General features: G+C 35.6%; 1 protein-coding gene across 3 annotated transcripts in view; it reads left to right on the top strand.

Annotated features, from left to right (window-relative positions):
* LOC126718734 (5-methyltetrahydropteroyltriglutamate--homocysteine methyltransferase-like) overlaps window positions 1–15,939 on the top strand; it is a 35,435-nt gene extending 19,496 nt beyond the window's left edge. The window contains exons 12-13 of one of the 3 annotated variants that reach the window (XM_050421079.1): window positions 14,765–14,859; window positions 15,311–15,939. In XM_050421079.1, the coding sequence (XP_050277036.1) occupies window positions 14,765–14,859; window positions 15,311–15,679 (464 nt within the window). In that variant the 3' untranslated portion in view covers window positions 15,680–15,939. The remainder of the gene's footprint in view (window positions 1–14,764; window positions 14,860–15,310) is intronic. The other 2 variants (XM_050421087.1, XM_050421063.1) reach the window with 2 other exon arrangements.
* The last annotated feature ends 438 nt before the right edge of the window (window positions 15,940–16,377 follow it).

Raw genomic sequence — 16,377 nt, 5'->3', positions numbered from 1 at the left:
TAAAATATAAACATTATATTCTATGATAAATGAAACGTAAATTTACAAATAAAATAAAATTATAATACCTTCTTGAAGGGGTTCATTTAAGTCAAAACAATTTTTTGGAGTAAAGTAGTGACTCTCACTTGCAACTACATTCTCATCCATTGATACTATAATGCATGTATTAGAAATAAAAATTAATATCATATTAATTTTGGTGCTATATAAAAACATTGGTTTAAAAATATTCTATGATAAATGAAATGTAAACCACAAATAAAATAAAATTATAATACATTCTTGAAGTGGTTCATTTAAGTCAAAGCAATCTTTTGCAACTGCATACCCATTCATTAGTGCTACAATATACATGTATCAAAAATAAAAATTAACAACATATTAATTTTAACCTTGTAAAAAAATAATTAACTATGAACCAATAATATACAATAGTGGTACATTGTTTAATTATTCCTCAATTTTTATTGACATTTCTTCATCTCTTCTTCCCTTTGATATTGATAAAGGAGAAGAAATTGAGTTTGATATTGATAAAGTGAAAGATAGTGGATAGTAAAATATTGATAAAATAAGATGATGTGAAAAATAAAAAATGAAAGGGAGGGAAAAGTTGTTAAGAGGAAAATTTTGTCCAAAGAAAAAAAATGTTCCTGCCAGTGTGACAGCCGTGTCCCACGGCAAATTTGTCCAATTTTTTCTTGCCAGCCATGTCATGCTTTTTCTAAAAAATGAGAAAAATGAGAAGTCATTCTTTCAAAGTCTAGAAAACATAAAAAATAACTCATGCTTTTTCTAAAAAATGAGAAAAATGAGAAGTCATCCTTCAGAGTCAAGAAAACATAAAAAATGACTCATGTTCATCTTTACTTCGACAAGACGTTCCACATGCAGCGCTTCCTCTACCAGTATATTTGTCAATGTCATGATACAGTTTTTTCATTTATACTACAAAGTGTATCACTTATAGACTCCTCATACTAGTATGGCTTTAAAACTATCATATCTTCTCTCCTTGTTGCTTCTTATTCTGTTGCTGCCATATTCCACCACTGCTCAAACTTCCAGCAACCAATCTCTGGGCTCATCCCTTACTGCAAAGGAAAAAGACTCTTATTGGGCATCGCCATCTGGTGACTTTGCTTTTGGTTTCCAACAAATTGGAAAGGGAGGCTATCTACTAGCCATCTGGTTCAACAAATTACCTGAAAAAACCATTGTCTGGTCAGCCAATGGAGATAATCTTGTGCCAGGAGGATCCAAGGTTGAGCTTACCAAAGATGGCAAATTTGTACTCAATGACCCAACAGGCAATGAGATATGGAAAGCTGACTTAGCTGGTCCAGGAGCTACCTATGCAGCCGTGCTTGACACCGGAAACTTCGTGCTGGCAAGCCAGAATTCTAGCCTTTTGTGGCAGAGTTTTAATTATCCAACTGACACAATGTTACCTTCACAGACACTGCGTCTGGGCAGCAAGCTTGTTGCTCGTTACTCAGAAATGAATTACTCTAATGGAAGGTTCCAGTTCCTACTAAACACGACCGGAAGTCTTGTGCTACAAACTAGAGCTTACCCCATGGATAATTCTATTACTGATTATTGGCCCAGGCCAGAAGAACCTGTAGGCAGCGGCTTTCGGGTGGTCTTCAACCCGTCTGGCTCTATAACCTTTACAGCAAGAAATGGAAACATTGTTAAGAATATATCGTCAATTCCTGATTCTACGCAGGACTACTATCAAAGAGCAATCATGGAATATGATGGTGTTTTAAGGCATTATGTCTACCCAAAAAGCAGCTTAATGTCCAGGAGTGGGCCTATGACCTGGTCTCCTTTGTCAACCTTCATACCTTCAAATATATGCAAATTTGTGGCAAAACTCATGTCTGGTAGTGGACTTTGTGGGTATAACAGCTACTGCATGCTCGGTGACGATCAAAGACCCAAATGCCACTGCCCAGATGGATACACCTTCATTGATCCAGAGGATGTTATGAAAAGTTGCAAACAGAACTTTCGTTCACAAAGTTGTGATGAAGCCTTGCCAGAATTGGATCTTTTTTATTTTCAATCATTGCCCAATACAGATTGGCCCAGCTGGTCTGATTATGAATACTTGAGCAGCGAAAATGAGGATTTCTGCAGGACAGCTTGCTTGGGTGATTGTCTCTGCGCTGCTGTCATTTTCGCACAAGGGAGGTGTTATAAGAAGAAGATACCTCTCTCAAATGGGAGGATGGATTATGGTTTTGAAGGAAAAGCTCTTATCAAAATAAGAAAGGACAATTCTACTTTGAAGCCTCCAGGTGCAGATTTGAAGAAGAAAGATCAATCAACTGTGATACTCATTGTGTCAGTGCTCCTTGGTAGCTCAGTGTTTCTGAACTTACTCTTCCTGCTGGCTGTCTTTCTGCTTGTTTTTCGTTTCAAATATTGGAAATCAAAGGCCATTAAGCCATACCCAGTCATGCCAGGCATGAATTTGCGAAGTTACACTTATAAGGAACTAACAGAAGCCACAAATGGGTTCAGGGAAGAGCTTGGGAGGGGTGCTTTTGCAAAAGTATATAAAGGGGTTCTAGAATATGAGGACAGAAAACTAGTTGCAGTTAAAATGATGAATGATATGGTGAGAGATGGAGAACTGGAGTTCAAAGCTGAAGTGAGTGCTATTGGCAGAACAAACCATAGAAATTTAGTCCAACTGCTAGGATTCTGCAATGAGGGGCAGCACCGGCTTCTAGTATATGAATTCATGAGCAATGGTTCTATAGCAAGCATCCTCTTTGGGGGTTCGTGGCCTAATTGGCACCAAAGAATTCAAATTGCATTAGGAACTGCAAAAGGGCTCCTTTATTTGCATGAAGAATGTAGCACCCAGATCATACAGTGTGATATCAAGCCACAGAACATCCTCCTTGATGACTCTTTTACAGCCAGAATTTCAGACTTTGGATTAGCCAAGCTTTTGAAAACGGACCAGACTCGAACTAATACAGGTATTAGGGGAACTAAAGGGTATGTTGCCCCAGAATGGTTCAGACACATGCCTGTTTCAGCTAAGATGGATGTTTATAGCTTTGGCATTTTGTTGCTAGAGCTCATTTGCTGCAGAAAAAGTTTTGAGGCAGAGGCACAGGATGAGGATCGGATGATACTAGCTGACTGGGCTTATGATTGCTATAAAGAAAGGAAACTGGATCTGTTAGTGGAGAATGATGAGGAGGCAATAGATGACGTGAAGAGAGTGGAGAACTATGTGTTGATTGCAATATGGTGCATTCAGGAGGATCCGTCACTAAGGCCAACAATGAAGAAAGTGGTACAGATGATGGAGGGAGCTGTTGAAGTCTCATTTCCTCCAGGTCCATCCTCATTTAGCAGTTCACTCTAAATCCTCTAATATAAATTACTTCACTAGTTGTTTAAGTCTATATACATGTTTAATTTTCAATATTATTAGCTTGGCAAGTCAAGTAACATCCAGGAAATATGTACTTGAATGTATAATAATTATCTGTATGTCCCAAGATTTTCTCAATAAAACAACAACTGTTCTGTGTCAAGTAATTCTTTATATAAAGAATGAAATGGTAGGGTGAAAAGGAATCACAATCTTACAGTCTTTGTTCCTAGTCATACTTTATATTAGAAAAATGATATTTTGTATTGTTTTATGATACGAAGAGTAATACTTGCTGTGCTAGCGTCTTTGCTTTTCTTTAATGGACAAAAAAAAGGTGCAACCCTGAGACATAGTGCAATCTGCAAGGGATTAAACCTTGGAAAATGGAGATCACTAGTTTCAATCTTTCCTTCCCTTTCTCTTGAGGCTAAATTCATTGACTCTGAAAGTGAACTTTTTACGCATGTGTATTAGTAGAAGCTATCAATTGATATCTTTTTTTTCTTTTTCTTTCTTTGAGGGACATTTTTCTATATTCTATACATAATATTCCAAAATGAAATAAGAACAGAATTGGAAAGGGAAAATGCTGATTTGAACCATAAGTGAGACTAAAATTTCATGAAGCTGAATTCAGAAAATACTGGATGGTGAAGCCTACAGCACCAATTGATGAACCTGAGGAAGGGTCCAAAAGCAAACTCACTAGATGCAAGCTTATGCTTGCATGTGTTTGGCCAAAGTGAATGGGGAAGCAGCCAAAGAAGGAACAAGTAATGGATACAGTATGATAACACAAAAGCCATGGTAAGAAGTCTGACTTTGTTATGCTACAACAAAGATAGTAGCATAGAGAAAACCAGAGTCTTATTATTTTTAGAGATCAAACTGAACTGAAAGCTTTCAAACGGATTGTGGAACCACTCAACTGAAAGGTTAGGACTTCATCCTAATGGGCATAAGCTCAAGTTCATATAGACTTCTTTGACAGTGGACTTACTAGCTCTCTGATGTCAATTTGTCCTGCTCCTGTAATAAAAAAACAAAGATGTGAGAAAGTTGACGAGCAGAGTCTAGTTGACTTGGTAAATATATTAAGATCAAAATTTCATGTTCTTCAGTAGAAAATGTATTTGTTGATCTCAGTAGCCTATATAATGTACGTAGTCATCAGTCACCATACTTCTTAGGCATAAAAGTATAGTGTCAAAAAAATTAAGATGTGACAATTCCCAAAATCCAAATAAAACAAAAATGTTTTCTGAAGCGAAGATACTATAACTCTTACTTCGAATGAGCAAATATATTAGTGAATAATCACATGAGATCTTTAGTTTTATTTTATTTTAATTTTTTTATCGATGCTACCAGTCCCATTTAGTAAAGCAACATATCAAACTAGGTTAGACTACAAATGAAACTTGTTTTTTTTAGTCATGATACAAACAATTACTAATTTTATAAATGTTTAGTCATAGTTATGCTTGAATCTACTGCAACTTGATATAAGATATTGTTCTTGGTCTAAGGTCACCACTTTCTCACTAAACCCGAACTTTCCAAACAAATGGATAAATGGTGATGCATTTTGGATTCTTTCAGACACTTCAACTCATATCTCCCTAATGCATTTAAGACCTTCACCAGTTGTAGCGGCAAATAAAATAGACACCACCCTTTCATTTGTCTTTCTTTCTTTGTTTTCCTTTTTCTTTTGACAAAATGATTGTGCAGGATGTTAAAATAAAAAGTCTAGAGGCAGTGACATAATCCATCTTACTTTGGTATTCTCTCAATAGTCAATATGAGAGAATGGGTCAAATTCTTGCTGCAATTTTATTTTTCGTGCTTATGGACTTAGTTTTACATGAATTAATTTAAACAGACTCATAAAAATGAATAAATAAATAAATAAAATAATTGAAACAGTTATATCAACAAGAAGTTAAGAACGTTGAATCATCATAAAGTAAATGAAGAAAACCAGATGTCTTGGTTTCTTCAGCATCTAATTGGTTGGGACTACAAGGTCAGCACCTTGTAGTCCCAGACCATGTAATAATTTCCCACTTCCCAGAAAAGAGAAGACATTCTTCACAGTCAAGAAAACATAACAAAGGGCTCAAGTTCATCTTTACTTTTACAAAATGTTCCACATGCAGAGCTTCCTCTACCAGTATATTTGTGATAATACAGTCTATCATTTATACCACAAAGTGTATCACTTATAAGCTCCTCATACTAGTATGGCTTTACAAGTATCATATCTTCTCTTCTTGTTGCTTCTTATTCTGTTGTTGCCGTATTCCACCACTGCCCAAACTTCCAGCAACCAATCTCTGGGCTCATCCCTTACTGCATAGGAAAAAGACTCTTACTGGGCATCGCCTTCTGGTGACTTTGCTTTTGGTTTCTCACAATTTGGAAAGGGAGGATATCTATTAGCCGTCTGATTCAACAAATTACCTGAAAAAACCATTGTTTGGTCAGCCAATGGAGACAATCTTGTGTCAGGAGGATCAAAAGTAGAGCTTACCAAAGATGGCAAATTTGTACTCATGATGGGGTAGCAGGCCTTGAGATATGGAAAGTTAACTTACTCGGTTCAGGAGTTGCCTATGCAGCCATGCTTGACATCGGAAACTTCATGCTGGCAAGTCAGGTTTCTAGCCTTTTGTGGCAGAGTTTTGATCATCCAACTGACACAATGTTACCTTCACAGACAATGAGTCATGGCAGCAAGCTTGTTGCTCGTTACTCAGAAATGAATTACCCTAATGGAAGGTTCCAGTTCCAACTACGATTAAATGGAAGTCTTGTGCTTCAAACTAGGGCTAACCCCAGGGATTATTCTTATGCTGATTATTGGCCAGAAGAACCTATAGGCAGCGGCTTTAAGGTGGTCTTCAACCAGGCTCTATACCTTTACAGCAAAGAATGGAAGCATAGTTAAGAATATATCATTAATTCCTGGTTCTACGCAGGGCTTCTATCAAAGAGCAATCATGGAATATGATGGTGTTTTAAGGCATTATGTCTACCCAAAAAGTAGCTTAATGTCTGGGAGTTGGCCTATGATCTGGTCTTCTTTGTCAACTGATGGTTTTTAGACCCCTTAAAACAATTTATTTAACCTAGGTAATTAGCTAAGTTGTTACTTAATCCAATTTAACAAATCTAGATTATCACAATAACAAAGATCATATCATACAAAGCAGCGGAAAGATAAATAACACAAGATATGATCACCCAAGAAACCAAACCGGTAAAAACCTGGGAAGGATTTGACCTAGCTATTCTCAAGGTAAACTTGAATTCACTATCTTGAAAGAATCGAAGTTCATACAATAAGATTTATAAGCCCCCACGCTAGACTTCTTATTGCTACCCACTAATAAAACTTACTGACACGACCACGTGCAAGCTCCGAATCCACGGACTCCTTCTTTCTTGGATTCACCACCAGATACAAGCACATCCGCTTGTGTTTTCTTTAAGCTTCAATGGCAGCAACCGAGTTGATCATCAAGGTGTAGATAAATCTTCTCCTTAAAAACCCTAAGTTTTTGTAAAGGAAAGCTCCTCTAGATCTCACAAGAGATTTACACAAACTGCAATATGAGCAACACTAAAACATGGCTAGGGTTTGCCTTTTATACTTAGGACAAATTAGAAAACTTTAAAACGTTTTAAAACAACTAGGGCTAAGTTGGAAAATCTGCAGAAAAAAACATTCTGTCTGAGCTTCGATCGATCGAGCCTAAGCTTCGATCGATCGAGTCAGGCTGAAATGCATAAAACTTTTCTGCATTAGCTCGATTCCAACTTTACATAAATGCACAACTTTGAGCAAGACTAAAACACTTTTAAACATATCGTTTTGATCATGGTTTGCCAACAATACATATTAGAGTTCTAAATACATAAATACATAAGTCTTTAGAACCTAACATCAACCTTCATACCTTCAAATATATGCAAATTTTGTGGCAACACTGGAGTATGGTAGTGGAGCTTGTGGGTATAACAGCTACTGCGTGCCCGGTGACCAAAATCAAAGAACAAAATGCCTATGCCCAGAAGGATATTCCTACATTGATCCAGAAGATGTTATGAAAGGTTGCAGACAGAACTTTATTTCACAAAGTTGTGATGAAGCCTTGCCAGAATCTGATCTTTTTTATTTTAAATCAATGTTGAATGCCGGCAGGTTTGATTATGAAAAATTGATAGGCCAAAATGAGGATTCGTGCAGGACAGCTTGCTTGAGTGATTGTTTATAGAAATGGGGAGTGTTGGAAGAAGAGAGCTCCTTTCTCAAAGGGGAGGATGGATTATAGTTTTTGCGGAAAATCTCTAATCAAAATAAGAAAGGACAATTCTACTTTGAAGCCTTCAGGTGCAGATTTGAAGAAGAAAGATCAATTAACTGTGATACTCAGCGTCAGTGCTCCTTAGTAGCTCAGTGTTTCTGAACTTACTCTCCCAGTTGGCTGTCTTTCTGCTTGTTTTTCATTTCAAATATTGGAAATCAAAGGCCCTTAAGCCATACCCAGTCATGCCAGGCATGAATTTGCGAAGTTACACTTAAGAGGAACTAACAGAAGCCACAAATGGGTTCAGGGAAGAGCTGGGGAGGGGTGTCTTTGCAAAAGTTTATAAAGGGGTTCTAGAATATGAGGACAGAAAACTAGTTGCAGTTAAAAGGATGAATGATATGGTGAAAGAAGGCGATCTGGAGTTCAAAGCTGAAGTGCGTGCTATTGGCAGAACAAACCAGGAAATTTGGTCCAACTGCTAGGATTCTACAACTAGGGCCAGCACTGTCTTCTTGTATATGAATTCATGAGCAATGGTTTGCTGGCAAGCTTTCTTTATGGGGTTTCATGGCCATATTGGTACCAAAGAATTCAAATTGCAATAGAAACTGCAAGAGGGCTCTTTTACTTGCATGAAGAATGTAGCAACTAGATCATACATTGTGATATCAAGCCACAAAACATCCTCCTAGATGACTCTTTTACAGCTAGAATTTCTGACTTCGAGTTTGGTAAGCTTTTGAAAACGGACTAGACTCGTACTACTACCGGAATAAGGGGAACTAAAGGGTACGTTGCACCCGAATGGTTCAGAAACATGCCTGTTACAATCAAGGTTGACGTTTACAGCTTTGGCATTTTGTTGCTAGAGCTCATTTGCTGTAGGAAGAGTTTTGAAGCAGAGGCAAAGGATGAGGATCGGATGATACTAGCTGACTGGGCATATGATTGCTCTAAAGATGGGAAACTGGAACTGTTAGCGGAGAATGATGAGGAGGCAAAAAATGACATGAAGAGTGTGTAGAAATATGTGATGATTACAATATGGTGCATTCGGGAGGATCCATCACTAAGGCCAACAATGAAGAAAGTGGTACAAATGATGGAAGGAGCTGTTGAAGTCTCAGTTACTCCAGGTCCATCCTCCTTTATAAGTTCAAATTAAATCCTTTAATATAAAGTACTTTTCTAGTTGTTTAAGACTATGCCTCCCTCTTACCAATATTAGGAAACTCCATCAGGACAATGAGTAGTGCCTACTAGAATCTAGAACTAATTGGTGCGTAGTCTAAACTACTGTCCTACACCTTTGTTAAATTGCGTTATGACGAAATGTCATACAGAGATGATATGGACATTTAGGAGAATTCATCACTGCATTATAAGGATCCTTAGATTGGGTATAGGAATCCCGATCTGAGTCTTTTTTTCAATTCATCCTTTATATTACTAAATAGTATTTTGTTTTGTTTTAAAATATGAAGAGTAATACTAGCTGTGATAGCATCTTTCTTTCTCTTTATGGACCAAAAAGGAAAAAAAGGTGCAACACCGAGACATAGTGCAATCCGCAGGAGATTATGCCTTATAAAATGGAGATCACTAGTTTGAATCTTCCCCTCCTTCGTCTTGAGGCTAAACTCATTGATTGCCAAAGTGACATCTTTTATGCATATGTATTAGTAGAGGCTATCAATTGATATATATTTTTCTTTGAGGGACATTTTTTTCTTATGTTCTATACATGTTATTCCAAATAAAATAAGAACAGAATTGAGACTGGAAATGCTGATTTGAACCATAAGTAGGACTCAAATTTTCATGCAACTGTATTAAGAAAATACTGAATCGAGAAGAGATTTTATGTCAACATACTCTTTACATTGAAACAAACAACCTAGTATGTAAAACAGTACAACCAAGCATGCTTCAAGTACTAGACTAAAATCGTACAACCAAACCCGGTACAAGTACTAAGGAGGAACATGCATACCTTTTGGTTATTGATTATACTGAAGTAGTTGGAAAAGTATATGGAGGCACTGAAACTTCCATGGCACCTTCCAACACTTGCAGAACGTTCTTCATGGAAGGTCTTAGCAATGGATCATCCTGAATACACCAGCTAGCAGTCATCACAAACTTCTCCACCCTTTTCATGTCATTGATTGCCTCATTATCATTTTTTACTAGCAGATCCAATCTCCTTTCTTTGTACTTATCATATGCCCAATCAGCCAGTCTTATTTGATTTTCATCCTCTACGCTCAGTTTGACATTCTTCCAGCAACAGAAAATCTCAAGCAATAAGACACCAAAGCTGTAAATGTCCACCTTTGGTGTGATAGGTCTGTTCCTGAATCACTCAGGGGCCACATAACCTTTGGTTCCCCTTATCAAAGTTGTAGTTCAAGACTGGTATATCTTCCAAAGCTTAGCTAATCCAAAATCATAAATCCTTGTTGTATATTAGCCATCCAAAAGTATATTTTCAGGCTTGATGTCGCAATGTAAAATCTAAGTGCAGACTCTTCATGCAAGTAATGAGCCCCTTCGCAATTCCCATTGCAATTTACACTCTTTGGGACCAGCTTGGTCTTGAAGATCTAAAGAGGAAGCTTGATAGGGAGCTGTTACTCATGAACTCATAAACTAGAAGTCAATGTTGGCCCTCATTGCAAAATCCCAGCAACTTGACTAGATTCTCATTATTTGTGCAGCCAATTGCACTCACATCTGTCTTGAACTCTTGCTCACTTTCCCTCACAATCTTGTCCAAGTAATTGACTGCAATGAAATTTTCATCTACTGCTAGGACACCTTTGTACACTATTGCAGAAGCGCCCATGACTGAGCCTGTTTGAAGATTTTGCAACTTTTTTTGCATCAATAGTGAAATGGCCATAATAATTGCTAGCAGTAGCATGAAATTCATCAATACTGAACTTCCAAATAGCATTGCTCCATTACGGGACATTATTGAGTGATCTTTATTGCCACATTCGTACGTGATGGCTACACAGTTGTATTCCTCAATTTGATTAGACCTTTCCATCCGGTGCTGAGGTTGACAAAACCATTTGGGAGAGGTTGTTTTTTACTTCCAGCATTGTCCATCTCTGAACACAGCAAGGGCCCCAAAAAAAATCACTTAATCAAGAATTTCTACATGCATACTCAGCAACTATTTGATAATCATAGTCATTGGATGGACAATCCATGTTATTACGTTAAGCACCTCCAAACCTTAATCACAAGCTTGTGGGGCAAAGTTCTGTCTGCATCCTTTTACCTTGTTATCTAAATCCAGATAAGCATAACCTGGTATACAGTTTGCAGATTGGTCTCTGGTCATCACCAAGTGTGCAATAGCTATTGAGTCCACAAGGTTCTACACCACAGTATTGCTGAAGGCCCTGGCATATATCTAAATAAATGTTAGATATAATTGACCACACCAGACTCCACCCTCCAGCACTTGTGCCATTGACCTTGGATAAATGTGTTGCCTGAAAACTTCATCATAATCTAAAGTTCCTCTCTGATAGATATCTTTTGTTCAAATCGGGTTTCTTGATATGAGGTCCAGTAGAGTCCCATTTCTTTCCATAGAGGTAGATGTAGCAATTGGTTGAAAAGAAACTGAAAGCCAGTACCCATTGTATTGCTTTCCCAATACTTATATCTCACAAAATTAGGTGACATCAACAAGGGACAGATATAAGAATTGTTTGTCACTAACTTACTAGACTCCAAACCCAATTCAAACCACAATCTTCAACATACTTTTTCTGTTCAAGCTATTTTAAGCAGTCCTAAGTTTAAATCTAAAAAGATTTAACAAGATTAGAATTACAGTTTTATATAGAGATAATGGACCCTAAGCTAAAGGAAAAATTATGGAATGGGTAAGGATTTTTACACTAGTAAAAAATGGGTCAACTTGTACATAACCAGTTGTATCGAGTCAACTCTTTTTTCAAAGGGAAATTCCCCCCCCCCCCCCCCCCCACCCCCCGCCCTTTTTTTTTTTTTTTTTTTGTGTGTGGTTTTTTTGATTGTGTAATTTTTTTTCCCATTCACTTCTTACTCTTTTCTTCACAAGACTTGAAGGTTTCAATTTAGTGAACCTTGTGCAAACATAAAAATTTATGGGCTTTTGTTTTTGCCAATTATTATGTTTTTGAAAAAAAAAATTTACTAAAAAAATTCCATCCAAACTTATTTAGTTATATAGTACATTTTTAGAACTCAAGTTTACCAAACTTGAATTCCAAGTGAAGTTCGAGTTTACCAAACTCGAGTTTGACTTATCTTAGAACTTTTTTAGTTATATTGCACCTTTTTTTTGCCATAATACTTAGAAATTGAGTTTGGTAAATAACTAAATATGTTTGGACTGAATAAAAATATATATATTTTGCAAAAACATAATATTTGGCAAAAAAAAAAAAAAAATCACAAATTTATGTGTTACTTAACATTTTATTTTTGACTATTCTTTCTTTATTTGTTCTCTTGTTTGTATTGCAAGGAAGATAAAGACTGAATTGACTTGACCATCAAAAAATTGGGTAAGGATTATAGGTTTTGTAATCCATTGACTTGTCTCTAACTCAGACCTGAACAAATTGAACCCGGATCCAATCAACTGGATCAGTTTGTCAAGTCTATTGACAAGCAACCTACAACAATGCTACTCATCGCAAGGACAGAGTAATCAATTATATATTTGTATATATATGTGTGTATATATATATATCTCTAAAAGTTGAAGTGTAGCATTTATTGTTGCTACACTAAATGCTACGTTCCTATTGAACAACATCAATGGCCACATCATCCATCTATTTTCAACACTCTGTCTCTTATTTTTTATTTTTTTTTCTTATTAATTTCTCAACTTATTGTTATATTTTGTCTAACTTTTCCCATTTTTTAAAACTTTTTATCTCCCACTATTATCTACCTTAATATCATTTTTTCTCTATCCCTTTATCTTCCTTTATTTTTTGCTTTTCCTATTCTCCTCTTCTTATTATAAATTTACAATTTTCTTTTCCATTCTATTCATAGTTTTTCCACACACAAAAGGTTATTTCTCTCTCTCTCTCTCTCTCTCTCTCTCTCTCTCTCTCTCTTTTTCTTTTTTAAATTTTGGTGGATTTTTTTATTTATATGTTTCTTGCATTTCTACTTTAGGTTGATGAATTTTTGTATTATTTGGAACTCTACTTTGGGTTGATGTGATTAAGTTTTGTGTTTTTAAGTTGTTTTCTTTTTATTCTCTTTGATTTCATAGATGCTATCATATTGCATTATAAAGATAGAATATAAGAATATAATTTTTTTTTATTACATAACATGACTTGGATAATTTGGTGTTTATTATATATATATATTTACTTTTTTCTTCTCATATTATTTTCTATAAATTTCTTATTATTCTCTTTCACATTCTCTATTGAAAAAGTGATTATTCACTTTCTCTTGATTTTTTATTCTTTCTTGCAACTTCACTTTATATTGATGAATTATTGTGATTTTTAAAATTCTATTTTGGGTTTATCTTGTTGTATTCTTTAGTTCCCCATCACAAGTAATCTCTCTCTCTACAATAAAATTTAGATAATAAATTATACATATTTAGTATAAGTTTGTATGAGTTTTAATTATCATAATAATCTCTTTTAAGAGAATGAATAAGTTGAATAATTTATTTAAATAAAAATTACACATACATACATACATGTATGTATATATTTATTTATTTTGCTTAAATGTATAATCAACCTCATATAATTCATTTAAAAATAACGGCATTAAAACAAATAAATAAATGCCCTGAAAATTACATTTGTTTATTCATAGCTTTTATATTTAGAAAAACTTTCACTTAAATTTAGTCATACCAAAGTAGATTGAAATGCTATATTAATGTGGCTCAACAATATACATCACTGTAAGTTTCTTTAAAAAACTTTTTCCGTTCTCCCTGTGTGTGTGTTAATACTTAGTATTCTTAAAAAAAAAAAAAACAAATGTGGCTCAACAAAAGTATAGTAATAGTAAAAGTCATGCTTAAAATTTTAGATATTATGAGTTTGAGATTTATATAAATTTTAGTAAATTTGGATTTCGATTATGTGCTTTCAACCCAAACATGTCTTTTCCCAATTATGTAAGTGCACAAAAATAAATCGCAATGGACTGAAATGAACCGAAGTGATCCAAATGGACCAAATGGAACAAAGTGGACCAAATGGACTGAATATTACTGAATAAGAAATAGGTGGACCGATGGACCAAAGTAGACAGAATGGGCCGTACAGGATCAAATTGGACTGATTAGGACTAGAGTGGACAGACTAGACCGAATATATCCAATGTAGACTGAATATGACCAAAGTGGACAGAATAGACCAGATAGAACCAAAGTAGACCGAGTAGGACTAAAGTTGACGGAATAGCCCAAATAAGACTGAAGTGGATCAAAGTGGACAAAATGGACCAAATAAGACCAATTTGGACTATATAGGACTAACTAGAACTAAATTAGACAGAATAGACCAAATAGGACCAAAGTGGACAGAATGAACCGAAATGGACAGGATATGCCCAATGTGGACTGAATGGGCCGAATTGCCTTCACTGTCTGGATATGCCTTCACTGTTATGGATCCCGTTGTGTGAAGCCACCAATTATCTATGGTGACGTGAGCCGCCCCAAGCCCGTGACTGTCTATTGGTCTTCAATAGCTCAAAGTTTTACCAAACGGGCCATGAAGGGAATGCTGACTGGCCCTGTTACCATTCTGAACTGGTCATTTGTGAGAAATGATCAGCCCAGGTAAATGAATATGAAACAACCTTGCCTTCTTATTTTGTACATCATGGGGTTAATTCTATAATCACCCTGTCTCTAGATTTGAGACCTGCTATCAGATTGCTTTGGCCATCAAGGATGAAGTTGAGGATCTTGAGAAAGCTGGAATTATTGTCATCCAGATTGATGAGGCTGCTCTGAGGGAAGGTTTGCCTCTTAGGAAGTCTGATCAGGCTTTCTATCTAAACTGGGCTGTTCACTCCTTCAGGATCACCAACAGTGGTGTTCATGACACAACACAGGTTCATCTCACTTTTTTAACTTCCTTTTGTCTTCAACTAGTCTTAGATACATAATAAGTGAGAAATATTTGTCATGGTGGGCAAATTTGGTATGCTGAGTTAAAATAGAGCAGAATAAAAATAAGTATTAGTATAAAATCTGTATTACTAAGAATAAAATTAGTACTCTAATTATTCAGTAGTGCTTAAAATTAGTAGTAGTCATATGCTATTCAAAATTATATATACATTTATCATTTTTTTAATGATATTTGTTTAATTTAATAAATACTACATAATTTAAATGTGAGATTATAAAATATTTTTATAATTAAATATAATACAAAAACAACAACCAATTAAAAGGTAATAGTATTTCTTATAGAATTCAAACACTGTAAAAAAAATTGAATTTTAACTGCATATTAAGATAAGATTGGGTGGAACTGTAACATTCTTTTGTCTTGGACAGATCCATACCCACATGTGCTACTCACATTTCAATGACATTATTCACTCGATCATAGACATGGATGCTGATGTTATCACCATCGAGAACTCCAGATCAGATGAGAAGCTTCTCTCAGTCTTCCGTGATGGAGTGAAATACGGTGCTGGCATTGGTCCTGGTGTGTATGACATCCACTCACCTAGGATCCCATCCACTGAAGAAATAGCCGACCGAATCAACAAGATGCTTGCAGTCTTGGAGAGCAACATTCTCTGCGTCAACCCTGATTGTGGTCTCAAGACACGTAAATATTCTGAAGTTAAGCCTGCTCTTAGCAACATGGTTGCTGCCGCCAAACTCCTCCGCACTCAGCTTGCAAGTGCTAAGTGAAGTCCAGAATTTGCACAAAAACGAAAGCTAATCTTGCATTTGAGAAGCAGACTTCTCTACGGAAGTCCAAATAATATGTGGCTTTTTGTTTAAGATGATGTTCTCTTTTGGATTATCTAATTTTTCTTACTTTTCTTGGAGGTGATGAATATTCACTAATATATGAATTGTATTGTTTTTTTTTTTTTGGTGAATAATCATAATGAATTTCTTATATGATTATAAGCTGTTCTTTATGCGCCTTTGCTTGTGTGGTTGTATTCTGGGTTTTTTAAGTGGATTCATGATATGTGTGTGTGTATATATATATATAATGAAATCCAGTAGCTTCAAAAATGGAGGCCCTTAACCACGGCTTCAATTTTTACAATTATTTTAAAGATTTATTGAAGGAATATAATGAAAATAAATAAAAATATAAATGATTGGAATATGGTAATCATTTTGTAGTATTGGCTCAAGCAAATCCATCTGTGACTGAAGCCTATATCCATAATAATAGTATTATTTAGAAAAGCCCATTCTACTATGTCGTAAGCTTTGATTGTATCTAATTTTATTGCCATTTGACTCTCTCTGCCTATGTTTTGGATTGCAAGAAATGCATAGCTTCAAAAAAGCATTCAATCAACATATTGAGGAATGTTATTTTTTCTCGAAAAAGAAGAAAAAAAGATGAGGAATGTTAATTACACACA

The sequence above is a fragment of the Quercus robur genome, chromosome 1 (genome assembly GCF_932294415.1).
Source record: "Quercus robur chromosome 1, dhQueRobu3.1, whole genome shotgun sequence".
Lineage (NCBI taxonomy): Eukaryota > Viridiplantae > Streptophyta > Magnoliopsida > Fagales > Fagaceae > Quercus > Quercus robur.
The sequence above is the reverse complement of the archived record's forward strand: the minus strand, read 5'-3'. Positions and strand labels throughout refer to the sequence as shown.